Here is a 27,221-nt window from a genome sequence, read left to right as displayed (position 1 = left end):
TATGAAAGATTTTGAAGAGATTGCAACGCTTTCACTGCAAGTTAAACAACCATTTATGCATAACTCTAAAAAATTTTAGAGATTGTGTTCTGGCAAATGGCCTGTGGCTCAGTCAGAGGCTCAGTACATGTATAACTATTGTCCCCTGCCCTTGTGCGCATGCGCACATCGATGTTTCGAGAAGTAAATATGGACATAGATAGGTGAGTTATGACTTTAAGTTTTATCACCTTGCACAAACAGCTATGCCTGAATATATATAAAAAAAAAGGTTACTGCAAGAAAGACATATTTGCACTCAGTTCCTAATTTGGTTTCTCAAGTCATAATTAATGTATAAAATTTAACTAGTGCATGCTCAGTGCATTGTCACTCAAACATTCTTCTCTGTTTCTCCTGAGGAGCTCTTCCTCAGCACAGTCTATCACTGCCCGATCTCTCTCAATGAAAAACTTGTTGTGGAAGAAAGTTTGAGGATATTTTTTAGGGTCGAACGTATAGTCTAGGTGCTGTAGGTCGCCATTTGCTATGGTACAAATATTGTGCACATCCCAGCCGGTGCATAGCTTCTTCTCTGCCGTGGAGGAAAGCCACAAATAGGAGGAAGTTATGGGTATAAGATGTACATATCTTTCATCTCTTCCACCAGGTACACCTGCATGTATATGCATCCAGTATATCTATATAATTATAGACTCACGCAATAATTGAAAACACACACAACTGCACTGTCAATCTTATGTAAAACCAGCAGGTTTTACTAATGCAGGCTAGCTAGCTCTCACTAACAATGTGTTGCTATAAAAGCTTTGTATATGATATACCTGTTCGATTGAAGAGGGTAGCAACAACATGCTCATCAGGTATTCTAGTATCCTCCATAAATCTCCGAAACTTAACAGCCTCTTCATTGTGCAATAAATAGTTAACAAACGTCTCTGATAACCCGTAGTATGCCATACTTTTGGCCATTGTGAGATTAAACGGTACTGGATCCAATTTTTCCTTCAACTGCACAATTGAGCGTCCAGAAAGGGAAAATTTATATGTCCAATAGTTGATTTCATGTTTTAAATTTTCTATTACATCTACTGACGATGTACCGTTTAACTTGCGTAAAGTGTGAACCATTTCTTTATTAGTTCTCAGGGGAACTTCTTTCCCACACAGAGTGATTGCATACTTCCAAGGAAATTTGTATCGCAGCTCATAGAGATCTTCCATACAATTCATCTGAGCATCGACTATAGTATACCAGCCCCATATGACATCAGCAATCTTGCTGGGAACAATCATATTGGGCAGACAAGCAGCAATGGTATTCATCAGCTTCTTAAATGGTTCGCTGGACTTTTTATCATAGTGAATGCAGTACAAATTGTGAGGTCTATAGATAACTTTGAGAAACCGAAATATTTGATAAGGTGACTGATATACACTCAGAGCAAATGCTAGTGGAAATTGCTGTTCTTGCTCAGACACATAGTAACCTCGGTCCAACTCTTTCTTTATCCAGTCACAACTGTCAGCAAGTTTGTAGAACTCATCATCTGATGGAACTGATGGCCATTTGGATTTGTTATCAATTGATTTAGCCTTTGCAATTTGCTCTGCATCACCCTTGAAGAGCAACGAGCAGTTCAATTCATTGAATTTCAAATTGTAGATACTAGAATTATATCGCATCATGCGAGAGTCACGGGAGAAGTGATTTGTCCACAAAAGTGGAGTATGTCCGTGCTTCAAACACTGCATGTGCATGAAAGTAGGAATTAACATGTATTAAATAAAAGGTATACACAACTATAATTATACACATAATTACATGCATCATGCATCATGTGAGTATAATTATAATTATAGTTACTCCCTGTGTATCTTATATACGTACATGGAATTTCTTAGCCTCCCCCAATATTGAAATATAGGTGTTTACAGTAAAAGCATGACTTGAGGGTATCTATATAGTAAAGCATTATATAGACAGTATCATAACTATTATACTAAAGCATGAGGGTAATATTTATTTACAGGACTTTGCAAAATCTTTGCAACACACCAGTAAAAGTGTAGAGTGCCACGCATTCCTGGAATATGTGTATACACACTACATGTGGTCTGGTTTACTATGAGCATATCCCATAGGACACACAGTGCTCAACACTTTTATTCATGTGTTGCAAAGATTGGTCTGTTCAGTGTTCATGTATGTACTAGTGCATGTATTGTTCTGCATAGGCTCCATTTTATTCTCCTCTCCCTTGTAGACTACCATGCACTTTATCTGCCGGCTACAACCGGGGATCCATGGTCCGAGGGGATACCCCTCCATCAAACAAACCCCACCCACATCCAAGCAGCTGCCAGGACAAGCCCCACCCCAAATGGCTGGACAATGGCAATAGTTATTAATTACTTCTATTTCATAATTTACTTCACTGTTTTTGTGGTATAATCATTATTGTGTTGAAAGTTATTGTACTTCATGTTTGTTGCGAAAGTCTTTAGTTGTGTGGGTTGCATGACGTTACTGTCATGCAAAATGACTACGGGTATTGAAATTAAAGGGAACATTTACGGTATAATTATAGGAAGATGTACGTACGTTGCAGCGGTTGTGTACTGGATTTATAATTACTAACTTGCTTTTGCATTTTACTTGGGGAAAAGTCGTTTGCTAGATACATGTAACTAGAACCGTTCATTTCAACGTTTTGCTTTCACTTTAATGTTTATGTCAACATTGCACATGCATAGCACAATTATCATGGTAAAAAAACGTATAATATTAAACACATAGTATTAAACGATAAACCAGTTGGTGAATGCATGTTCACCCAGGATAGTTAGGTGAGTAGACTTGTGTCTTCTCTCTCCTCTGCAGTACTCCATCTTTCACCCACTCCTCTCCCCTGCCTTCTTTCTCAAACTGTGCAACCATTCTTCCTCTCCATTTCAACAGAGTGGACTTCCATTGTGGATCAGAGCCGAGGTTAGTAAGCTCCATGTGATCCTGGGACAAATCAAACAATTGCTCGTCTGGATAATATGCTCGAAATATGTATTTCACTTGTCCGTCAGTAAGTGCATTCCAATGAATAGTCTCGTTATAAACGACAGCATGTTCTAGATCGATAAATTCTCGCCAATTCGGAGTAGATTTCTCGAGAGTTAATAGTAAAGAGCTTCCATTAATTGTCTCGGGTATGTTCACGCCTGCAACGTCTAGAAAAGTTGGTAGAATGTCTCGAAGCTCAGTCACCACGTCAAGTGCAGTGCCTCGTTTGACGGACACTTTGGTATCCATGGAGGGTGGCCAACTTAGCAACATTGGCACATGAGCCGATCCATAATAGGGGTACCCTTTGCGCCAGAGGTAATGGTCTCCCATCATATCACCATGATCGGCTGTGAAGAAGACAAAAGTGTTGTTTCTTAGTCCCTTTCTGTCCAAAGTTTGTAAAATTTTTCCAATCCATTCATCGACGAAACCAGCACTGGCGTAGTAGGCTTGTCGTGATCGCTTGACCTCGTCCAATCCGATGTCTCCATTCCACATTGGAGGGGGTGGTTCATCGTACGTTTGAGCGTATTCCTTGTCCCAAGTATTTCCGACATACGGGGAGGCATGTCATCTCTGTTGAATTTTTCCATCCATCTTTCCGGAGGATCGTAGGGGCTATGAGGTCGATGGAAGGACACTTTCAGGAAGAACGGATCTGTACGATTGTATGACTCAATAAAAGATGTGGCTCCTCTACTAACCCAGGCTGTGGGGTAGTAGTACTCTGGTAGTGCATAAGCAGCTCCTCTGTAATCGTTAAATCCCAGTCCAGTTGCCATGGGGTTCACACCCGGCTGCTCCGTTGCAAGCCATCTATCATAATTGTCCAGTTCATTCTCAAGACCATCATAGAGATCTGTTTGATGATAGCCGTGGTCGATTCCATCGTTAGCTGTACTATTCCAACCAAAATGATCCTTGCCAATAGAGCAAGTGTAGTAACCAGCATCACACAAAGCTCTTGGCATTTCGAAATCGTATCGATTGGCTACTTGTCCATAGCCCAGCATTCCATGATACCATGGAGACAGACCTGTGAGGATGGCTGCTCTAGCTGGAGTGCAAGTTGGAGTAGTGCTGAAGGCATTTGTGTAACGTACACCCTCTGTAGCAAGCTGGTCGAGGTTGGGAGTTTTGGAGATTTTGTTTCCAGCACATGACAATAGATCTGCTCTCATTTGGTCTGCCATTAGAAATAGAATGTTGGGTGGTTGAGAGCTTGTCCTTTGTCCCGTAGAAGTAGCAACACAGCTAAAGATCAGCACCAGAAGAAAGAGTTTGCCGTTCATTTTGACCATCTTGTTTGATGCTGAGCAGCCACTCCCACGCATTTGCACAAGGCAGCCCCTCCCATCTTTTTACTTTATTTCGAGAATTAATCTCGGAAGGTTTTCCTTTTGCAGTGCAGTACAGTACAGTCTAGTCACGGTAAGGGTCTGCTATTACTTGTCTAGACACCCTCTGACTATTGTTAATGCTACTACAGGCTCTGACAGGCATGCTGTTGAAATGCAGAGTACTGACAACCAGTTGCAGACTCAATGAAGTACAAACTATATTGGCTATAGTACACTGGCGCGGCATCACTGCCCATCTTCCTCCACAGTTCATCTCCAGGGATAGCCGTAGGAAGGTGCTCAATATTACATGCTAATACTGATGGTGTTACGGCACTTCGTAAGAGCTCATTACACAAGAATTTTATTGCTCCCAGTTGTGGCTACAAGAATCCTTAGCTAACAATAGTGGCCCCTGGGTGGGGCTTGTATAGACTACATCATAATTTTATATATCTGAAGATCTGGCAGTAGGCTCGATTTATACGTATGTACATAGACAAGATGCAATTGACAATAGTTGTGGTATTTGTATTTCTGACTATTACGCAGTCTACAGTTCATGGATTGTGTTCTCCAACAGGTAATTAGCTTGATGTGTGTACATTGCTAACACACACACACACACACACACACACACACACACACACACACACACACACACTACCACATATTTATTTTGACTAATGCCTTGTGCTAACTCTAAGAAATATTTATTTTGACTAATGCCTTGTGCTAACTCTAAGAAATGTAAAGACTACACACACATGTCACCTAAATGTACATGTACTTTATTTATATGTATAAGCATTAATTAAGCTTATACCACAAAAATTAGATAAGACCCTAGGTTTTTCCCTCCAAAGTACCACAACCCAGTAGTAGTCACATGAGATAAGTCCTAAGAGAGCCTCCATAACAAAGCCAAGTAAACTGCAGCAACCCACTCAGAATAACATAAGATAAGTGCTCCCACCATTATTACTGTAATTAAATAGCTAAGCATACCCAAGGTGTAAAATACATAAGTATACTAAATTGTTAAGACTGTGGATACATGAACAAGATATCCTCAAACCATTGAATAGCTATGTAAACATACCCAATGTGTAATAAGTAGCTGTGTACAAGTATTGTGTACAAGTATCTATACTTAAGACTGTGGATGCATTGAACGAGCGGAGAGAGTTGGTACCATCAAAGATCTTTAATCCCCATTCCCGAATCTCAAGGTCGGGCGTTCAAGTGCTTCTTTGTCTATCATTTGTCTATGTTTTCTGTTTTAATTTTATTTTCTGTCCCCTGTGCCCCCCCCCCCCATTTGTTATTATTGACAATAACCAGTACTGCCCACTTTGAATTCAGACTATAACCTAAGTCCTTTAGATATAATAGCAGCAGGGCCACTGCAAATGTAAGCTCACTTAATAGGTATGTCCACCCAACCCATGGTATAGAGTAACAAAGCCACTGATAGGACCCCGTTGAGCAAAAGAATAAATTACCAGCACTGAGCACTACAGAATACATGTACCCTGCATACTTTAAAAAAAACACCACAACCACGGTGTACGCCACATACAGCTTCCAGAACGCCCTCAAAACATAAACCCAAACCATTGCCTTACTACCATAAAAGCATACAAAACAAAAACCCCAAAATAATGATACACCAAAATTAATGAAGATAGTGAAATTTACACATACAATTAAGATCCACAAGTACATTACCACAATACACAAGCCTGCTCCATTACATAAAGAAACATCACATGATAATCCTAAAAATAGTCTATCAATCTCCTCTCCACCTGGCCTACCTGAAAGATGACAAGTGAACTAATGTAAGCTAAATGCATGCACACACTTTAAATACTGATACATATATATATATATATATATATATATAAGGTATACAGTAAGTAAGGTAACAACAGAGATGGGATTCCAAATGAAAATTCAGAACTGAGCATTCCGTGTTGAATAAGATAGGATGTGTGGTTGAAAGCCATCATCCACCCTATACCTTTTGTATACCTTCTATAAACACACACACACACACACACACACACACACACACACACACGTGACACACACACACACACACACACACACACAGTGACACACTACCATCTATTTAATGCCTGGTGCTAATTCTAAAAACCAAAATTAGACTTGTTTTGGCTTACCACCTAGAAAAACCACATAGACCCATCCAAGAGCGCATAAAAGAGAGAGAGCGTGTAACTTATGCATCCGCTACACGTACGGGCACTACTATAAATAGAACCATTCTTGAAATCACTCACTGCTGCATGTGCATGGAATGTAGTCCCACGTGACCATAGTTCTATTTATAGTGGATTCTGCCCGCACTGTAGGAGACGGAAGTTACACGCTCTCTCTCTTTTATGCGCTCTTGACCCATCCCCATTACCAGATAGTCCCACCACAAAACCAACTGGCCCAGACAATACAGCCTGTGTACCTTATAAATTAATAAGTTGAAGTATTACAGCAGCCAATATGAAGTCTAAAATAAGTTCTATACTTTATGTCAGCATTACCTCAAATATGAAAATAGCTTACAATCAGCATGGCCCCATGAAGTGAATAGCTTACAATAATTATTCAGTATACTAGTTGTTCTGAATGCAACAGATGAATGGGGAGGGTTGGTGCACCGTTAAAGACTCTTTAACCCTTTCCCGGCTTTAGACGACATATGTCGTCCAGCGGACCGAGATTTTTCAAAAATTTGCTGTGCAGGCTGTGTTGGAGCTATGCGCACACTGTAGGTACCAGCACATGCACATTGAGCTGCTCTTTCACGTGGTATTTTCAACATCTTGCTTCGAGGTACGCTTTGTGCAGTACTGTCGAAAGAAAAGTGACCGTTTGATGATGACTTCAAGATCTTTGTAGTACAACCTCAGTGGGGCTCTAGAGCTGCTAGACAGTGAGAATATCGATGCTTATGGCCTTGTAGAGTGAGAGGACAGTGACTGGGATCGTAGCTAGGTAGGAAGCTACCTCAAGCTAAAAAATAAAGAGCCTGAGGAGCCTGAAGGAGCTGGACCAAGTTTCTGGATCTGGTAAGTCTAGAGTAGCATTTGTACAACCTACTGTATTCTGATAGCTTCAGGATAGCTTCAGTATAGGTTTGCTTAGGCTAGTTAGTACAGCAGTGGATATCATGAGCCACCATTGAACTTATAAACGTGTGTGTAGGTGAAGAACGTTTCCCGGGAAAAGGGCGTCTGCTGATACGACCTCGCAGAGAAGTTTCGGCAGATCCTGATCGAACTATGTCACCGTGAGAACATTGAGAACACTTACTTAGTGTCTATAGTCACTTTGTGCCTTCGTATAATATTGTTTGTGTACATAATTGTGAATGTTTGTAAACAATCGCTAATTAGTTGGAGGTGGTCAGTTGCTAGGTAACGATGATGATGTCATGGTACCCCCGGGGTCTGGGCTACCTGTAGGAAATAGTTACGAGTGATTTCAATGTACGGTTCATAAGATATGGATTTTTAAAGAAAAACATGTATTTATTCTGTATTATTTTGTTTTAATTAAAGCCGGGAAAGGGTTAACCCATCATTCTCGGCAGGCCGAACATCTGTTTGCTTTTTCTATACCTGTATGGTTTTGTGTTGTCTGCTCTCTTTTTTTTTGTTTGTTTCTGGTTTACTGTAGTTCCCTAAATACAAATCTCGTCGTAAATACACCCATAAGAATAATCTATCAAGCATTCCGTTTGAGCTAGTATACGTTGCAGACAACACAATTCCACCTACATTTTATTTTTATTTTTTTTCAAAACCTCAAACACATACACACACAGACAGGACATGGTCATGGTACACGGTTACCCCACCCCCCAGTGACTTTGAGGGACAGAGCACACTGGGTGGTTGTACATCGTCTACTAGCATGTCTACTGTCACGTGTATAGGACCAGGATTTGTGGCACTTCCTACTGAAAGACTAGGTGATGAAGTCTTGGGCTCACAAACTCTTGATGATGGTACCTTTGTTGGCCATGCTTGGGATCAGACTGTCAGTATCTCATTCACTTTTACTACTATGGTCACTACATACGTGGAGGGACTCAATCTCTACTTCTACAACATTCCCTCGCGAAGAATTGGACTACCTTACAATATCAGAATAACCTCACCATCTAGTGACCATCCATATCAACTGGAGGGTAATGATGACTTGACCCTGGACGATAATGGACAACGAAGTGTCACCCTTATCCCAGAATTACTGTCTTTGACTCCTACCAGTGATACCTTCACAATTATATTCAAATTTTCAAACACTAAGCAGATCGACTGGCTTCTCTTGACTGAGGTGGAGATATGCATATCAGTATCAGGTACAGGCAATATCAAATTGAACACTGTACCTTATACACATATTTCCACCCCTCCAGTTGTACCCCTCCCCACTCCTCCTCCCATCACCTTCACCCCGGACACTGTGGGGACCATCTCCCCACCCAGCATCAACTCCTCATTCAGCCTGACCTGCTCTGTCACTGAGGGACGGTTTGTCTGGACCTGGACTCGGCTTACTGGTGACACCCTAGGCCTCCCTCCAGCACGAGTACTCAATGCTGGGAGGACTAGTGTTCTGGAGCTATCACAACTCAGCAGTAATGATGCCGGTATCTACCGATGTCTGGCCACTCACACATTCGGCGGAGCATTTGAAACAACACCGGTGTCAAATAGCGTTGATATCACCCTCTTACTGCCAGGTAATTATGATAGAGGGCTATATCACTAAGCTTTCTATATTAAAAGTACAGCATAGAGCAACAGCTATACTGATTGTGTGGTATTATGTGGTGTGCAATGTGTTTAATGTCTCCTATCTTTGCTGCAGGTACTCTACAAGCTGAGAATGGAATGATTCTAGTTACAGCCAGTAATAACAGTGCAGTGCTGAGGTGCTCTCTCTCTGGCTACCGTCCTTTAATGGCTGTTCCTTCAATTACTTGGCGACTATCTAACAATGAACTACTATCCAATGACTCCGTTAATACCATCACGTCCGAGCCTCCCTGTGTATCTTATATACGTACATGGAATTTCTGAGCCTCCCCCAATATTGGAAATAGCTCTAGGTTATGCATGGGGTGCCGTCGCAAAATATTCATGACAAGATTATTGTAATTGCATGCATCCATGGCCGCGGTATATATTAAGTAAAAGCATGACTTGATATAAAAAAATGATAGTATAGACAGTATCATAACTATTACTAAAGCATGCATGAGGGTATTTATTTACAGGACTTTGCTGCAACACACCAGTATAAAAGCGTAGAAGCGCCACGCATTCCTTTATATGGAATACGTGCATGTACACACTGTGGTCTGTTTTAATGTATGACCATTTAATATAAGGAACCCCAGTGCTCAACACTTTTATTCATGTGTTGCAAAGATTCTGTAGTAAAGCATCAAGCTATTTATTACTAAAAGCATGAGAGTACTGGAGTTTGCAGAATCTTTGCAACACATGCACCAGTAAAAGCGTAGAGCGTTACGTGTTCCTTATATGGAATATGTGTACACGTGTTCCTTATATGGAATATGTGTACACATGCACTGTGGTCTGTTTTACTACTTTTATGTGTATGAACATTTCCCATACATTATTGTAAGGCCACTCCAAGTGACACTCTGGTTTCTGGTCCTGAAGTTTTTCTAATTGCATGCGGGCGGGCGGCTTTTCTCATTGTGTCATTATCAATTTCACCTTATGAATCTCATTATTTTGCAAATGACATTATATCACACTATTTTGTACCACATGGACCATTATGCGCATGTGTAGTAGAAATAATGGGATAGAAATCCAATAATGAGATAGAAATCCAAGAATAAAATCTGATGCGGCCGGTGGACCAGAAACCAGAGTATCACTTGGAGTGGCCTAATGTTCAACACTATCTTTTATTCATGTGTTGTCAAAGATTCTACAAACTCCATTATAGTATTTATGGTAAATGCATGCATGAAGATATAAAGCTTGTATGTATTTATATACCGATAATTACACAGTAAATTCTGTTGGCACAAATGTATATATAGCCTTCAGAGCTTAGGCTTATTTAGTCTATGCCTTACACTATAATTTGGAAATAATAGCTTCAAATCAAAGCAAGCATGCATGCAACCTGGATTGGAAGCTATATATATATATAAATACCCCTGAGGTTCATGCTTTTAGTAATTACCCTCACGCTTTTAGTAAATACCCTCATGCATTTATAGTGCTCTTGACATGTACTAAAATTATTTGACACAAATGGAACCCCATATATATACTAAGTAGTCTCGCGCAAATTTGGGGGGGGGGAGGAATGTTCCCTCTAGGAAAATGTCGCACTCGCAAGACATATAGATCTACTTAGTATATTCCTTTATATATAGAATATTGAACTCACTGCTATGCAGGCAATGCATCCAATTGCAAGACTGGTAAGGACAACTCCAACAAACAGCTTTCTTCTTGTAACTATCATTATAACTAGCAGTAGACCTATAATCTTTTTCACCTCACTTGAAAAAGCAGAAGCTACTCTTCTTCAAATGTCATTGTGCAGAGACTATTCATTGTGCTAGATAGTCTAATAGTGTGGTCAAGCCATTATTATAATGGGTTGTATAGTTTGTTATAATGCCGTTATACAAACTATGCATGTACAACAGTTTTGCAACACACACACGCACACAGATGGTAAACCACAATGTAAACATGCATGGGTGGTTTCTTTACTTACAGTATCAAATCAAAAATTGGCCTAGTGTTAACTGTGTACTATAAATCTAGCAGCTATATAGGGTTGCAGTAAATCCTACTCCTAGCACTTTGAAATGTGAACATGTTGATAGCAGTGGTGTAGGAAGAGGGCTAATCACTTAGAGCATGGATAGTAGAAAAAGCTTAGAGGAGAAGTTGATACGCGTGTGCGCACATATTAAGTGCACCCCCAAAAAGAATGCTCTGGGAATGGTTCTAGGCATGTGTATTTGCGTACAATTGAAAGCTTGGGCAGAAATGGACTAAAACAACAGCAAGCATGCATGCAGTGGCTTTATTTTCAAAGAGACAATTATTCTCAAACACTGAACAGACCGACTGGCTTCTCTTGACTGAGGTGGAGATCTGCACATCAGAGTCAGGTACAGACAATATCAAATTGAACATGAACTGTATACCTTACTCATCCTTCCACCCCTCCAGTTGTAACTCTCCTCAACCCTCCTCCCATCACCTTCACCCCGGACACTGTGGGGACCATCTACCCACCAACTGTCAACTCATCACTCAGCCTGACCTAGACTCGCCAGCCAGCCCTTCCTCGGGGTAAGGAAGGGCTGGCTGGCGAGTCTAAGCCTAACCTTCTCTGTCACTGAGGGACAGTTTGACTGCATGGACCTGGACTCGGCTTACTGGTGACCCCCTCCCTCCAGCACGAGTACTCAATGCTGGGAGGACTAGTGTTCTGGAGCTATCACCACTCAGCAGTAATGATGCCAATGTCAGACCACTCACACATTCAGAACATTAATTTTGGAACAATGGCGTCATATAGCGTTGATATTACCCTCTCACTGACAGATAAAACAGTACATTTATACGATAGAAAAAGAAGACATAGTACGCTAAGATGAAATTTACAGTTCTGTTGCATCATACAAATTGTGCACTGTACAATGTGTCAATGTCTCCTATCTTTGCTGCAGGTACTCTACAAGCTGAGAATGGAATGATTCAAGTTACAGCCAGTGATGACATGCAGTGCAGTGCTGAGGTGCTCTCTCTATGCATGGCTATATTATATTTATACCTTTCAATGAATGTTCCTTCGATCACTTGGCAACTATCTAACATCTAACAATGAACTATCCAATGACTTAGTTAATACCATCACGTCCGGAGCAAGGAGACATGTTTATTCAGAATGGAGGGGCACAACCTATACCAAGTTTGATCAGCACACTGACTGTGAATCTGACAAGAGACCCACTTACGACTAGCACACGAATTTATACTTGTATCTCGAGCCAAATGAACAATGTCACCATGCAAACAATTGTCCTGAGTGAGTGCAATATAGATCTACTGTATCCCACTGGCACATGCATGTAGTTGTACTGGGGTCAGAGCTGAATACCATGATATATAATTATAGCGGGTTATTTTCATATGGTGGAATTTTTCCTATTGTAGAGTATCATCAAAAAGAAATTGTTCTGGCATAATAGCCTAGGTTCTATCTACGTCACTATCTTGAGCTGTACGAATAGTTAAAATAGTTCATTCGAAAATTTGCACCAACGAAAAATTAATTATCCACTATGCTACTTTAAGGGATCCTAAAAAATCCCGATTATAATTATAATAAACTGACCATTTTGGGACAAATTTTCAACCTTCATAATTTGAGCAAAAGGCTATTAAAGTACATTCAATAGGTTTGACTGTACCAGGAGCACATTACAGAAGGAGCGTCTTACCTCGGGAATCGCATCTCGTGGAAGTTTGCAAAGCATTACCTTATATGCAAAACCACTAAGTGGGTCTGCGGGCGAATGCTAATTGAGCTGACGGTGCACTTTTACCAAGCATAGGTCAATAAAAGTGAAAAGCTACAGCTAGCTAGCTAGCTATAGGCCTGGTAGTAAGCTCTCTCTTCTAAGAACCCCAGTAAGACTCCCTACTGCAAAAACAAAACGCCTAGTATGTGTTAGTCTAACTTTCTCTGTACAAAGTGACTGGATATGCTCCTATTTTAGAACTTTCTTTACCTCACCTATGACAGTCTCTTCCATGATGTATACCAACATCCATCAAAGATCTAGCTATTCATTTTAGCTCTTTCTAGCTCAACCTAGCTCTCCTACTGCTGCACTACATACAAAATCCGTTTATAATGATATTCACAGGCTGACTGCGGTCTGTAATTTATGTACACAGTACTTACACATTTTCTTATAAGGCAATGCGGCGTTTAGGAAAGCACATGAGATGCGATTTCCGAACCCATGCATAGTTAGACGCTCCTTCTGTAATGTGCTCCTGACTGTACTGATAATAATATAGTTTTCACTCTCATATTAATGTCCTCTCTCCCGTAGCCACGGATGCTGTTGTTGTCGTGCCTACCGCACCTCCCAACACTCCTCCCACTACTGCAGGGACTGGAGACAACTCTGGGCTGCTTATCGAAGCTATTCTTGGAGTGATTATACTTCTTATGATTGTGATTGTTATCACGCTTATCATCGTCATAATTGTAATCAAGATAGTTAGAGAACACGAAAGCAACTCTATGGACATGGATAGGTGAGTTATGACTTTAAGTTTTATCACCTTGCACAAACAGCTATGCCTGAATAAAAACATAACATAGGTTACTGCAAGAAAGACATATTTGCACTCAGTTCCTAATTTGATTTCTCAAGTCATAATTAATGTATAAAATTTTAACTAGTGCATGCTCAGTGCATTGTCACTCAAACATTCTTCTCTGTTTCTCCTGAGGAGCTCTTCCTCAGCACAGTCCATCACTGCCCGATCTCTCTCAATGAAAAACTTGTTGTGGAAGAAAGTTTGATGATATTTCTTAGGGTCGAACGTATAGTCTAGTTGCTGTAGGTCGCCATTTGCTATGGTACAAATATTGTGCACATTCCAACCAGTGCATAGCTTCTTCTCTGCCGTGGAGGAAAGCCACAAATAGGAGGAAGTTGTGGGTATAAGATGTACATATCTTTCATTTCTTCCACCAGGTACACCTGCATGTATGTATAATTATGCATCCACCAGTATCTACTCACGTATATATAGATGCAGGCTCTCACTAGCTAACAATGTGTTGCTATAAAAGCTCTGTATATGACATACCTGTTCGATTGAAGAGGGTAGCAACAACATGCTCATCAGCTATTTTAGTATCCTCCATAAATCTCCGAAACTTAACAGCCTCTTCATTGTGCAATAAATAGTTAACAAACGTCTCTGATAACCCGTAGTATGCCATACTTTTGGCCATTGTGAGATTAAATGGTATTGGATCCAATTTTTCCTTCAATTGCACCACGGAGTCTCCGGAAAGTGAATATTTATATGTCCAATATTCGAATTCAGTTTTTAAATGTCTTGTTAGAACTACTGCTGAAGTACCGTTCAACTTGTGTAAAGTTTGAACCATTTCTTTATTAGTTCTCAGGGGAACTTCTTTCCCACACAGAGTGATTGCATACTTCCAAGGAAATTTGTATCGCAGCTCGTAGAGATCTTCCATACAATTCATCTGAGCATCGACTATAGTATGCCAGCCCCATGTGACATCAGCAATCTTGCTGGGAACAATCATATTGGGCAGACAAGCAGCAATGGTGATCATCAGCTTCTTAAATGGTTCGCTGGACTTTTTATCATAGTGAATGCAGTACAAATTGTGAGGTCTATAGATAACTTTGAGAAACCGAAATATCTGATAAGGTGACTGATATACACTTAGAGCAAATGCTAGTGGAAATTGCCGTTCTTGCTCAGACACGTAGTAATCTCGATCCAACTCTTTCTTTATCCAGTCACAACTGTCAGCAAGTTTGTAGAACTCGTCATCTGATGGAACTGGCCATTTGGATTTGTTATCAATCGATTTAGCCTTTGCAATTTCCTCTGCATCACCCTTGAAGAGCAGAGAACAGTTGAATTCATTGAATTTCAAATTATAGATGCTTGAACTACATTGCATCATGCGAGAGTCACGGGGGAAGTGATTTGTCCACAAGAGTGGAGTATGTCCACACTGTATATGTGGAAGTAGGATTTAATTACACATATAATTACATGCACATCAATGCATGTGAGCATACATTATATAGTTTACAAGGGTTCCCTGTGGACCTTATATATGCACTTGGAATTTCTGAGCCGCCTCCCCCAATACTGGAAAGAGCTCTAGGTTATGCATGGAGTGCCGTCTGTGTCAAAATATTCATGAAAATATTTTTGTGTTATTTTATTAAATACATGCATGCATGGCGGTATATATAAATTAGTAAATAATAGGGATGTTTATATAATAAGCATATAGACAGTATATCATACAGTGGCGTAGGAAATTTCTCAATTAGGGGGGCTCTAATTTTTTGAAGTACGCCATCTACATAATGGATGCATGCAGCTTGATAAGTATAATAGCCCTAGATAGATGGAGGGGTTCCAGCCCCTGGAGCCCCCCCTTATTACGCCACTGTCATAACTACGGTATTACTAAAAAGATGAGGGTATATTTACAGGAGTTTGCAAAATCTTTGCAACACACCAGTAAAAGCGTAGAGAGTTACTCATTCCTATATGGAATATGTAATAGCACGAGTAACAAGCAATGGCAAGGATACTAATTGCACGAGGTGCAGCCGAGTGCTATTAACTTTGCCAGTGCTTGTTATGAGTGCTATTAATCCCCTATTGCACGAGTAGCTATTATACTATTGATTGTTAATCGTTTGTGATGCAGTTTTAAGGACACTTTTAGCTGCAGTTTCAGTAAAAAATTAGCCACGGCCGTTATTCGAACGTGCGGTTGTCAAGGCAGTAATTGCATGTCATTAATGACGACGTGCAATTACTGCCTTGACGACGTGCAATTACTGATACGCGATTAATCACTGTACAAATCACAGTGAACAATAGGACAACATGCGATTATGAGAATAATAGGCAGAATACAGGTCAGTATATAGGAGTTGTACAGTAGTATAAACATTTGGAAGTACTGGTGGTTAATTATCTCCTTGCAATTCATTAATATAGATAGAGTCACGTGGCAATTATTATAGTTTGATGTTAGTTGTGTGACGACATGATATGGGGCCTACATGTACATATGTTGTGCTTTAGAGGAATAATGTGGGAATAATAGGCGATTTGAAAAGAATAATAGGCAAGAATAATAGGCTGTTTACTTGAGAATAGCATAATAGGTAATATCTCGAGCATAATCTACCAACCCCTAGCGTGGGAGTTGCATACTCCTCTTGTACTTTATTTATTGCCCAGCACGAGGGCGCCTGTAATAATTGTTACCCAATGACGTCAAACTCTTCTGATTGGTCAAGTTTTCCAAGATGTGTTTTGAGTGAATTCATTAGTTTTGCGAATTCCATATTATTTTTGCTTCCCACAACTCTCTTATGGTAAATGCATGAAGATATTAAAGCATTTCTCTAAGGAACGCATAATGCTCAACACTTTTATTCATGTGTTGTTGGCAAAGATTCTACAGTAATACCAAGAGTGCATAAGAAGAAAAGAGTGTCGAACTACTGATACTTCTACACAAACACTGTGCACAAAGTAACGTGACATCCTGTCAATTGCACGTGAGCATCTCGCAATTGATGACGTTTGCGCCATAATTACGCAACGCACAGAAGTTATTAATAGTGAGATATTAAAGCATGATGTGCATGTGTATTATACTAAAAACTAAAAGCATCAACTTGAAGGTACTAAAAGCATGAGGGTTTACTAAACAGGTAATTAGTATAAGCACAGAAAAAGCATGAGGAACGTGCAGGTGATAGTTATAGCCTTATGCAATGACTAAGAATCAAGAAGTTTGAACTTTCTTGATCCCGTGTGACAGTAAATTTTGTTAGCACAACTGTACTAGCCTTCGATTCAGTAAGCTTATAGATCTACTTAGTCTATGCCTTAAGCATGCAACCTAGATTCGAAAGTTCATGCTTTTAAATTAGTAAAGACCTTCATGCATTTATAAAACCTTGTGCATGCTCTTGACATGTACCAGTATATTTGACAAACCTCACACTAGGTAGTCTCGCGAGCAGACGTTGGTGAGGGGGGAGAATATCCCTTTTAGGAAGATGTCGCACTCGCAAGACTATACATACTTAGGTTACCAAGACTTCATTAGGAACTCTTGTAGGTGCCTATAATCTTGAACTCACTATAAATAAGGCAATGCATCCAAGAATGGTAAGGACAACTCCAACAAACAGCTTTCTTCTTGTAACTATCATTTAGCAGCTAGTTATAATCCTTTTCACCTCACTTGAAATAAAACATAAAGCAAAAGGTACTCTAAAATGTCATTGTGTAAAGCAGGGGCGGATCCAGGGGGAGTTAGACTATTAAAGAGACTATAATTGTATTCAGAGCAACCTAATGGTGAAACTATGTATATCACTAACTATAGTGTATACATAGGTTGTATACACTAGTATACTGACTCTAGCGTCAATGAGACAATTATTCTCAAACACTGAACAGATAGACTGGCTTCTCTTGATTGAGGTGGAGATATGCACATCAGTAGAGTAAATGACCGAATTTCGTCAGCTAAAAGTGCACGAAAAAAACGAGATTGATTCTAACTAACTGCACACACTAATAGATGGCTATGGGACTACTAGGGGTCATTGTTCATAAGACAAAGTGAGGCAGCAAAGAAAGAAATGGGTGTACAGCCATACATGCAAAGTAGTGGGTGGACCTCAACCCTGGCTTAGCTCTTGTGGTGTAGCGATCTTTACCCAACACCCAGCATGAGTTTCCAGGTACAAGTCAGTCACGGTAAGGAGGCCTATACTATTGTATCTAGACACCCTCTGACTATTGCTAATGCTCCTACAGGTTCTGACAGGCATGCTGTTGAGGTGCAGAGTGCTGACAGCGTTGTTGCAGACCTCAAGACCACACTATTAACACTGACACAGATTCCCATAGACTCACAAAAGCTTATATTCAAAGGTAAGCTAACAAGACAGTGATGTCTAGTGTATTAGCGTACAGAAGAGATATCCGGGCATATACGTGAAACACCCCAAAAATGTTAATTGCGATAAACCCTAACTCCTTCATTGCCACACCTACTAATGTACTGTATGCTATATCAATTATGCTGGTAGATTCCGTATGCCTTTTCATGTTGTGGAAAAGTTGCATTTTATGATTCTGAAGCCATGTTCTACGGTATACCCAATAATACTAGGTACATGTAACGATAATACTAGGTAACAATAATACTAGGTAAAACACTGCAAGATGACTACAAGACGGTTTCTGAACTAGGAATCAAGCAAGGCAGTAGATTAATGGTTCTGGGAAGAAAGGTTAGATCCGTAAAACAGAGATAAAATTAACCATTAGTACATGTACCTCCTAAAAGAAATGGAATCTATTTTGATTGCACACAGTACACTGAGTTTTTTTTTTATTCCTGTTCTGAAGTAGTTTATCCCTCCTCACAGAGTGCAGTAGCTGATGACCCCTCCTCTAAAGAAGTGGAGAAATTTAGCTGTGCAGTGGATGGCATAGCAAGGAAGATGGAGGGAATCAGAGAGGAGGTCACTGGGATTGAAAAGGTTGGAGGTAGTATAGCTATAAACTATAATCCATGGTATGGCGAATACTTCAAATTATCTCTCGAACTTTGATTGAATGGTCTCTTTCTATAACATTGTTGAAATTCATTCCCGGAATTCAAGTTGGCAGCTGAAAGATCCCTACAAACCATTAAGGGAGGGTTGAAAGAGATCTTTCAAATTATGTGTTTAAATCTAAGGGGGCCATAATTTGTCATTTTCGGCCTGGGGGCTATTATTGGTATGGCTAGCCACACAATTAGTTTTGTCATTGCTCACAGGGATTTCTCCAAACTGAGTTGATAGCCGATGCTTGTCGTGGTCTACACAAGAGGTGTCTCGCGTGTGGAGAGCTACTCATGCAAAACCTGGAGAAACTAGATTCTATGGTAACAATAGAACCTACTAAAGTATTAAATTTTAATTCCTTGCTACCCGTAGTTGTTGTTGTTTGTTACCATCACCTGCAACCTATTATGCATGCTCATAGTTGTATTTAACATCTCCTGACTTTGGTCTCTATATCACTCACTGCATTTATTTTTCTGTACAGATAATTCCTCCAACAGAAACGCTCATTAGAGGGAGGAAGAAGTCAACGGTCGTAAGAATACAGGTGAGTATATATACTCCCAGGAGCTTGTATAATAGCACCTCCTCACTGTCAATACGCTATTAATAATTATAATGTGCAGTGGAACCCCTCTGTAACGGACACCTCTGGGGAACAATGTTTTGGCTTTTATACAGACTGAGGTGGCCTTTGTTGAGAGGTTGTTTTGTACACAAACTGTTCACAAACTGTTCATTTGGGACCTGGGTGCCTGGCCTTTATTCGGAGGTGGTTGTTCACAGAGGTTCCACTGTTGTATACACTTTTCATATTTGACAAGAGAGCATTGTAATATGACACATTTCCCATTCTTTTTGCACAGAGTCTACTCACAAGAAACGATGATCTCATAAAAAGAATTGATGCAATATAATAGCAAGAAAACATGATAATTAAAGTCTGTTCAGTTGTTACGCTAGGTACTTTCTTGCTAATGCATTTGCTTTCTTTTTGAAGCTGTTTGAAGTTATCGGTGTGTTAGGTGTGTAGAACGGATTCAGTGTCGCCTGTGTATGTGTGTGTGTAAGTGTCAAGTGTCCACAATGAAAATCATCATTAGTTATAATGGCTAAGTATGGAAATGAAAATAGAATTATAAGGCCAGGCCAGTACATTCTACAATTAAAGCAATGATGACATAAGTGTAAGATTATAGAGAGTATAATTAGTATAGATTTACCTTAACAAACAGTTCATATGCTTCTTGAAAGAAGTTCTTCATAGATTCCTGTGATTTGCTCGTGTCATGAACAATCAAGAACCTCATATCTGAACAGAACAGGTCAAGTAGAAATAAACCATTTTGTGCATTTATAATGTATTAAAGCAGCATAAGAATCTCAGGATACGGCTTGCTGTTACAAATCCGTTGACTGTGAGGTCGTTGAATTTATCCACAGTCTTCAAATGCCTATACAGGATTTAAAACACCCATCACATGCAGATTAAAATATAATTATTATAGAGCTCCAAAGCGTATTAAACTATTGGACACTCCCAACGACCCTCTAGCGTGACATCACATTAATTCTCTTAATTAACTGGGTATATTAATTATATATAATTATGTGAACTTCCTATTACCTCTACTCACAGATTTCCCGACTGCCATTTTGCCTCGTCCACCAAATCCAGAGCAGCGTGTGCCACAAACTGGTTCAAGTGACGCTTATCGTCAATCTGGGGAGAGGGTGGTAATCAAACATTGAACTGTTCAATGTGTAGTTTATAAGATTCACCTTTGGGGGGTCAGCTGGCCTTGGAGGGTACTCCAGCTCGAAGAGAGGGTTGTCATTGTGGCCCACGATCACAAAGTAGCACGTCATGACAGTACTAGAGCTAGAGCTAGATAGCTAGAGATGGATATGGAAGAAAAACTAAACACATGCAGCAAGCCACGCCTTTGCTAAAGACAGGGAATTCCCCTTTAATTTAGTTGCATATACATACCTCGAGGTACGAGTCTCTGCGGCGTTCATAGCGTGGTGGATCCGCCCGCAGCGTGAAAAGATGTACTTGTACAACATTAATTTTTATCAAAAAATACATTGATTAGGGCAAAAAAGTTCTTTTTAGGAGGAGAGAAACTGATTGCAGTGACTGCTCATTATTTAATTATGGTGATTAGCAGTCAGATTCAATTGCATTGATATCAAGAGGAGCCTGAGAGTTCATGAGAGACTCTTTTCGGTCAGTGTACAAGATGTGAGGTGAGGTCTCGTACTGTTCGCCGACAAAGCAAAAGGCTGGAGAGTGGTCCAAACCAAAAGCAAGCTCAGGGCTCCTTTCCAGGACTGAGGGCTTGAATGCTCGGCCTTGTAGACAATTGATGCAAACACAAGCATCTGGTTCAGTGCTGGAGCTTGCCTCGGGGGTTGGGGGGCACAAGGTGTATTGGAGCTGCCACAGGCAGGTTAGGTAGGCATTGTAGTAGTAGTTCATAGCAGTGCTACTGTACTGAGCTGTATAGTTGTAGCCAGGGGTGGCGCTCTGAACAATTGGGAAGGCGGATGCTTGCTGAGCTGTTTGCTGGGTCTGTTCGAAATAGAAGTATCCAGCAGAGAGATTCCAATTTCGGGCGTAGTAGGCTTCATCGCTGAGTTGTAGAGCATTAGTCAAAGTCACCTCTTGACTCAAATGTCGTTTACTTAGCCCATATTCATCCTCAGTTGGCTCACAATCAACTTCACAAGGTTCCATATAAATGATGGGACATGATGCACATTTAAGAATCGCCGTATTATAATCCGAGAATTCCCAAGTGTTTTCGGATCCGTGAAATTCTCGTGAGGCACTCTCTTGTTCAGCATCATACACCTCTAGTGAATCAAATTCCTGGTTGTATTGCTCCACTTCAGTTTCTTGAGAAGCAATTATACGCTCTATTTCATCACTCAATACAGTAGCATAATTGTAGTTTGTTGTGTCTTCTTGTTCAGACTCACTTAGCTCTGCAATGTCAGAGACGAAGCTTCTGCTGACTAGTAGCTCATCCTATATAAAAAAAGAAACCAGCAAGTATATTTCACCTAGTATACATGTGCATTCAGTAACATTACCTTTGGTGGAGCGCTAACAGTTCGTAGCGGTGAGCTGGTACAGAGTAGAGGTTGTAAGAGTTGTTGGATTTCCTTGCCCTGTAACAAAAGTATATATATGCACCATGATAGCTAAATGATGTTCACACAATCATAATAATTATATATAGCTATATACTATAAGCATTGTGATAATAGCACTCACAGTAATTTTCCTGCTCTTGGATAGTTTGCCTTTTTGGAATCCTTTAGCAGTTTTGAGCTTGAGGCACACACACCAATAAGAGTTGCTCTCAACGGGCCTCTTGCAAACAATGGCCACCTCATTCTTTCGCTCAGTGATGTCCACGGACACAATGTTCTCATAGGCAAACTTGATAATGGTGGAGGACAAAATATGTCAGAGATAGGTAAATTTACAGGGTTTTAAGCTTTTAAGCTAGCTACATAGCTAAAAATATACCTTGACAGATTCCTGGTTCTTGGTGGTGAGAAACACATAGTTTTGAGAAAATTTCAAAGCAGCCACAGATTTTCCCTTTCTCTTCTCACAGCCTCCTGCTCTGAACAGAGCCATGGCTGGTTGACTGTCTGGGATAGCTACCAAGGGGAGCAGAAGCTATGGAGTAATAATAATAAATCAGCCAGGCAATTATTTTATATTGTACCTTTCCCTTGATTTTCAGTCCATTGAGCATGAGAGAGCAAACTTTGCATGATTGTGAAATGGTTTGTGGTTTCTTGGTTTTTCCATGCTTGTTGATGGATCTTACCAGCTTTGAAAAGACAGCCATAGCGATTAGGGATGAATAGAATTGAATGTGATCAGCATAAACTGTTCACAGAAGTGATGGAGACATTCAGCGTACGTTGCCAATGTCAACATAATTATACTGAGCATGCGCAGTAGAGGCCCTCGAATACAGAGTGCACAACCGCTAGTGTAATGTGTCTTACAAAATTAATAATTATTTAGCAACCAGTTTAATTTACCATTATACTTACAAAAATTAGACACACACACACACAATTATAATATTACAAAAAAATCATTGTGCGACAAAAAATTCTTTGAGAGGAAAAACTGATAACGTCTTTAGTGGCTGCTTGTTACTTGATTAGTAATATCAAGAGGATCCTGAGGGTTCATGGAAGATTGGCTTTGGTCAGCACAAGATGTGAGGTGAGGTCTCGTACTGTTCGCTGACAATGCAAAAAGCAGGAGAGTGGTACAAACCAAAATCAAGTTCAGTGCTGGAGCTTGATTCAGGAGTTGGGGGGCACACAGTGTATTGGAGCTGCCACTGGTAGGTTAGGTACCCGTAGCCATTGTAGTAGTAGTTCATAGGAGTGCTACTGTACCGAGCTGTATAGTTGTAGCCAGGGGTGGGGCTCTGAACATATGAGAAGGATGATGCTTGCTGAGCTGTTTGCTGGGTCTGTTGAAAGTGAAAGTATCCAGTGTGGGAACGATTGCGATTTCTGTCGTAGTAGGCTTCATCGCTGAGTTGTAGAGCATTAGCCAAAGTCACCTCTGGACTTAAATGTCGTTTGCTTGGCCCACATTCATCCTCAGTTGGCCCACCATCAACTTCACAAGGTTCCATATAAATGTTAGGGCAGGAGGCATATTCATGAATCGACACAGGATCCGATATTTCCCAACTGTTTTCCTCCTCTACAGATTCGTGAAGTTCTTGCGAGGCACTCTCTTGTTCAGCATCAGACACCTCTAGTGTATCAAATTCCTGGTTGTGTTGCTCCAGTTTAGTTTCTCCGAGTTCTTGAGAAGCAATAGGCTCTACCTCATCACTCGATACAGTAGCACCATTGTAGCTTGTTGTATCTTCTTGTTTAGGCTCACTCACATGTAGTTCTGAGACAGAGCTTCTTCTAACTAGAGGCTCATCCTATGCAAGGGAAAAAACAGCAAGTATTTCACCTATAGTGCATATTAAATACTGATTGTTACCTTTGGTGGAGCACAAACAGCTGGTGGTAGCCGTGAGTTGGTTTTTTTGAGTTGAGGTTGTAGGAGTTGTTGGACTTCTTTGCCCTGTAACAAAAGATGTTAGCTACATGCAAATGAATGATGTGCACGAAATTGTAGCTACTATAGCATTGATAGCAGTGGGTTATTGTATACTCACAGTAACTTTCCTGCTCTTGGATATTTTGCCGTTTTGGAATCCTTTAGCAGTTTTGAGCTTGAGGCACACACACCAATAAGAGTTGCTCGCAACAGGCCTCTTGCAAACAATGGCCACCTCATTCTTTCGCTCAGTGATGTCCACAGACACAATGTTCTTATAGGTAAACTTAATGATGGTGGTACAATTCTGAAAAGACAAAGTGTGTATATTATGACTTAACAAAATCTATAATTGTAGGAAGACATTTCACTATTCACAGTTAGCTAATATACCTTTACAGATTGTTCCTGGTTCTTGGTGGTAAGATACATCCATTTTTTGGAAAAATTCAAGGTAGCCACAGATTTTCCCTTTCTCTTCTCACAGCCTCCTGCTCTGAATAGAGCCATGGCTGGTTGACTGTCTGGGATAACTACCAGGGGCAGCAGGAGCTATGAAGATTAGTAAATCATTATAATAGCATTCTAATGTAATAATTATTATTTACCTTTCCCTTGATTTTCAGTCCATTGAGCTTGAAAGAACCAACTTTGCATGATTGCGAAGTGGTTTGTGGTTTCTTGGTTTTTTCATGCTTTTTGATGGAGCTTATCAGCTTTGAGAAGACAGCCATAGCGATTTGGGATGAAATAGAATTGAAAGAGATCAGCTTGAATGATAAAAATCTTGACAAGTGAATGAAGCTTTCCTGTTCACAAAAAAGTGATGGAGAGTGAGCGTACGTTGCCAATGTCAACATACACATGCGCAGTAGCTACCCTCGATTACAGACCGCGACCATAGAACAAGCCTCCTTTTCATGCCGATTTTTATTTAATAGAACGTAAGGTGTTGCCTATTTATCTTTTAGTGACCTAACACACGCCCATCTACTAGCTAGAGAGTCGAGTTCAAATCTAATGGCTATAACATGGTATAAGGGTATGAGTTGCTGGAACTGATTGTTCACCTGCCCCCTCCAAGTTACCATCAGATACAGCTACTTGCTCCTGAATATTGTTCTGCACTCATTCTTTCCACCAGAAATGCAGTCTGACAGCAAGTCGGGGAACTCCCTTGAGCCAGACAATAGCAAATCCAAGTATGGGTCGTCATGGTCGAATGAGATCCCTTCTCCCATGCATAAATCAGGATCTACACCGATAACGAGCCTAATTCGTGAGCGTATTTGGGCAGTGTTTGTGTCTGCTGCGATATCTTCTCTCCCTGCTCTTCTAGTGGGGTGTACCCTCGCATTCCCCTCAGGGGCTCTGCTGGACCTCACCGACTTGGAACCGAGGAAGGACTTCAAGTTTAACAGTGTTCTCTCAGATATATTTGGGGTGACTTGTCTTGCAATTAACGAGTTGTATAATTAACGAGTTGTATAAAGGCTAACGCTGTTATAAACTTCTTTAATTAATAGGTGTCAGTCGCTCATAATTAATGGATGGATTGTCAGCATAATATTCCAGTGACAATCATAATCAATGTAATCCATTGTAATGCGTGCAGGCTTTGGCTCCCATTGGAGCTCTCCTTGGTGCTCCATTGGCTGGTTGGATTGCAGACCATGCAGGGAGAAAGGCAGCTCTGATGCTAGTGGGACTTCCCTACCTTATTGGCTACCTCATGATGGTGTGTGCTACCATCATCCCCCACCCTGTGGCCTTCAAGACTGTGACTCTTGTAGGACGACTGATTACTGGAGTGGGTCTGGGATGGTCTTGTCTGGCTACACCAGTGAGCGAGGGATTTTGTTTTCCAATTTATGTGTTTAATTTTTATGGCATATCACATCAATTATATAGCTGAACTTAATGATTCCACGAATATTAGGTTATTCCTAGGAGCTTTTATTGTACCATGATTATACTTACTGCAGGTATACCTGGCAGAAATTTCTTCAAACAAATTAAGAGGTGTCTTTAGCTCGTTCACGCAAGTATTCCTATCGACGGGAATATTGTTGATATACTTGTTGGGCTCTATTGAAGATTTCCACTACTATAATTCATCTCTTATCCTGATCGGGATCGTAGCTCTGTTTGAATTGTTAATGTTGTTTCTGTACGACACTCCAAGATGGCTTCTAGCTCAGAATCAAAGAGCAGAAGCCATTAAAGCCCTAAAATTTCTGCGAGGTCCTAAATACGAGATTGGCAACGAATTAACCACGATTGAAATGGAAAGTGCCAAATACCCTCGGTTGACAACTACCCAAGCTCTCTTGGAACTGAGAAAGAAGCCAATACTACTGCCCCTTCTGATAATCTGTACAGTGATGTTTTTCCAGCAGATTGGGGGCCTTAATGCCAGCACTGCTTACTCTGCTTTGATTTTCAAAGAAGCACACGTGGAGAATTATCGACTTACTTCAGCGTATGCAGTTGGTGTTGTAGGGATCGTGTTCACCATCATAGCTGTCTTTATAGTGGATCTCATCGGCAGAAAAACGCTATTAATCGTTAGTGGAATAGGCATGCTTATTGGAACTGTCCTTTTAGGAACATTTTTCTATGTCACAAGATCTTCGCTATGCTCTAACACTACATTACTATCTGACAATGCTGAAGAAGAATGTAATACGTACTTAGCTCCGATGGCTATAGCGAGTTTGATTTTCTTCATTGCTTCGTTCTCGATTGGTTGGGGACCTGTGCCGTGGGTATTGCTAGCTGAGTTGATTCCGCTGAGAGTTCGTGGAGTTGGAAGTGGAATAGCTACTTTTGTAAATTGGGGAGCCGCAGCCATTGTGACAGGATTTTATCTGGACTATGCCAAAATTGTTAATCCGTGGTTTGCGTGGTGGACTTTCTCGATTTTTAATGTGGCTGCAATTGTGTTTGTGGTCGTGTTTGTTTATGAAACAAAAGGAAAGAACCTTGAAGATATCCAGCATAAGTTTGCTTCAAAGAAAATCGTTGCTGTTCGTTGAACAGTTATTTTTCAGCACTTTTTGTATCAAGTCTGCATTATTTTGCCTATGAATAATTATAATTATGAATATGCAAGCATACCGGTAATAATAGCCTCGACTCCAGCCCCTTCAACAACACTTCCCTGCGGTCTGAAATCGAGGCTAGCATGCAGCATAG

At 40.5% G+C, this 27,221-nt stretch overlaps 8 protein-coding genes and 1 pseudogene across 9 annotated transcripts; 3 read left to right on the top strand and 6 right to left on the bottom strand.

Moving 5' to 3' along the window:
- Positions 1–251: 251 nt before the first annotated feature.
- On the bottom strand, positions 252–11,071 carry LOC135343295 (beta-1,3-galactosyl-O-glycosyl-glycoprotein beta-1,6-N-acetylglucosaminyltransferase 4-like). The gene is made up of 3 exons (XM_064540293.1): positions 10,876–11,071; positions 825–1,749; positions 252–655 (listed from the first exon to the last, which is right to left on the bottom strand). Exons 1-3 carry the CDS (start codon positions 10,951–10,953, stop codon positions 348–350), a joined length of 1,311 nt encoding a protein of 436 aa, XP_064396363.1. The 5' UTR covers positions 10,954–11,071; the 3' UTR covers positions 252–347.
- LOC135343288 (arylsulfatase-like) lies at positions 2,803–4,406 on the bottom strand (annotated as a pseudogene).
- On the top strand, positions 5,276–17,992 carry LOC135343294 (uncharacterized). The gene is made up of 7 exons (XM_064540292.1): positions 5,276–7,496; positions 7,633–8,794; positions 8,852–9,178; positions 9,307–9,480; positions 12,376–12,537; positions 13,574–13,781; positions 17,872–17,992. Exons 2-7 carry the CDS (start codon positions 8,344–8,346, stop codon positions 17,888–17,890), a joined length of 1,341 nt encoding a protein of 446 aa, XP_064396362.1. The 5' UTR covers positions 5,276–7,496; positions 7,633–8,343; the 3' UTR covers positions 17,891–17,992.
- On the bottom strand, positions 13,715–17,582 carry LOC135343299 (beta-1,3-galactosyl-O-glycosyl-glycoprotein beta-1,6-N-acetylglucosaminyltransferase 4-like). The gene is made up of 3 exons (XM_064540298.1): positions 17,426–17,582; positions 14,343–15,255; positions 13,715–14,233 (listed from the first exon to the last, which is right to left on the bottom strand). Exons 1-3 carry the CDS (start codon positions 17,495–17,497, stop codon positions 13,926–13,928), a joined length of 1,293 nt encoding a protein of 430 aa, XP_064396368.1. The 5' UTR covers positions 17,498–17,582; the 3' UTR covers positions 13,715–13,925.
- LOC135343312 (BAG family molecular chaperone regulator 1-like) lies at positions 17,893–20,029 on the top strand. Its single transcript, XM_064540320.1, has 7 exons — positions 17,893–18,050; positions 18,111–18,227; positions 18,507–18,589; positions 18,728–18,841; positions 19,123–19,230; positions 19,395–19,457; positions 19,777–20,029. Exons 1-7 carry the CDS (start codon positions 18,023–18,025, stop codon positions 19,825–19,827), a joined length of 564 nt encoding a protein of 187 aa, XP_064396390.1. The 5' UTR covers positions 17,893–18,022; the 3' UTR covers positions 19,828–20,029.
- On the bottom strand, positions 19,718–20,866 carry LOC135343313 (trafficking protein particle complex subunit 2-like). Its single transcript, XM_064540322.1, has 5 exons — positions 20,693–20,866; positions 20,548–20,633; positions 20,303–20,364; positions 20,134–20,222; positions 19,718–19,960 (listed from the first exon to the last, which is right to left on the bottom strand). The coding sequence occupies exons 1-5, from the start codon at positions 20,777–20,779 to the stop codon at positions 19,865–19,867; spliced, it is 420 nt and encodes a 139-aa protein (XP_064396392.1). The 5' UTR covers positions 20,780–20,866; the 3' UTR covers positions 19,718–19,864.
- A 132-nt stretch (positions 20,867–20,998) lies between these two features.
- Positions 20,999–22,833, bottom strand: LOC135343270 (uncharacterized). Of its 2 annotated transcripts, none has more exons than XM_064540264.1 (5): positions 22,660–22,833; positions 22,455–22,610; positions 22,197–22,364; positions 22,013–22,090; positions 20,999–21,947 (listed from the first exon to the last, which is right to left on the bottom strand). In XM_064540264.1, the coding sequence occupies exons 1-5, from the start codon at positions 22,783–22,785 to the stop codon at positions 21,078–21,080; spliced, it is 1,398 nt and encodes a 465-aa protein (XP_064396334.1). In that variant the 5' UTR covers positions 22,786–22,833; the 3' UTR covers positions 20,999–21,077. The 2 variants fall into 2 exon arrangements, with proteins under 2 accessions (XP_064396334.1, XP_064396335.1); XM_064540265.1 differs by having other exon boundaries at positions 22,455–22,591.
- A 146-nt stretch (positions 22,834–22,979) lies between these two features.
- On the bottom strand, positions 22,980–24,841 carry LOC135343269 (uncharacterized). The gene is made up of 5 exons (XM_064540263.1): positions 24,632–24,841; positions 24,417–24,575; positions 24,142–24,330; positions 23,964–24,047; positions 22,980–23,901 (listed from the first exon to the last, which is right to left on the bottom strand). Exons 1-5 carry the CDS (start codon positions 24,755–24,757, stop codon positions 23,158–23,160), a joined length of 1,302 nt encoding a protein of 433 aa, XP_064396333.1. The 5' UTR covers positions 24,758–24,841; the 3' UTR covers positions 22,980–23,157.
- A 139-nt stretch (positions 24,842–24,980) lies between these two features.
- LOC135343267 (solute carrier family 2, facilitated glucose transporter member 8-like) lies at positions 24,981–27,183 on the top strand. Its single transcript, XM_064540260.1, has 3 exons — positions 24,981–25,466; positions 25,639–25,866; positions 26,009–27,183. The coding sequence occupies exons 1-3, from the start codon at positions 25,170–25,172 to the stop codon at positions 27,059–27,061; spliced, it is 1,578 nt and encodes a 525-aa protein (XP_064396330.1). The 5' UTR covers positions 24,981–25,169; the 3' UTR covers positions 27,062–27,183.
- Positions 27,184–27,221: the final 38 nt, after the last annotated feature.

This window comes from Halichondria panicea, chromosome 10 (assembly GCF_963675165.1).
Source record: "Halichondria panicea chromosome 10, odHalPani1.1, whole genome shotgun sequence".
In the NCBI taxonomy this organism is placed as follows: Eukaryota; Metazoa; Porifera; class Demospongiae; order Suberitida; family Halichondriidae; genus Halichondria; species Halichondria panicea.
This window is presented reverse-complemented; position numbering and strand designations above follow the sequence as displayed.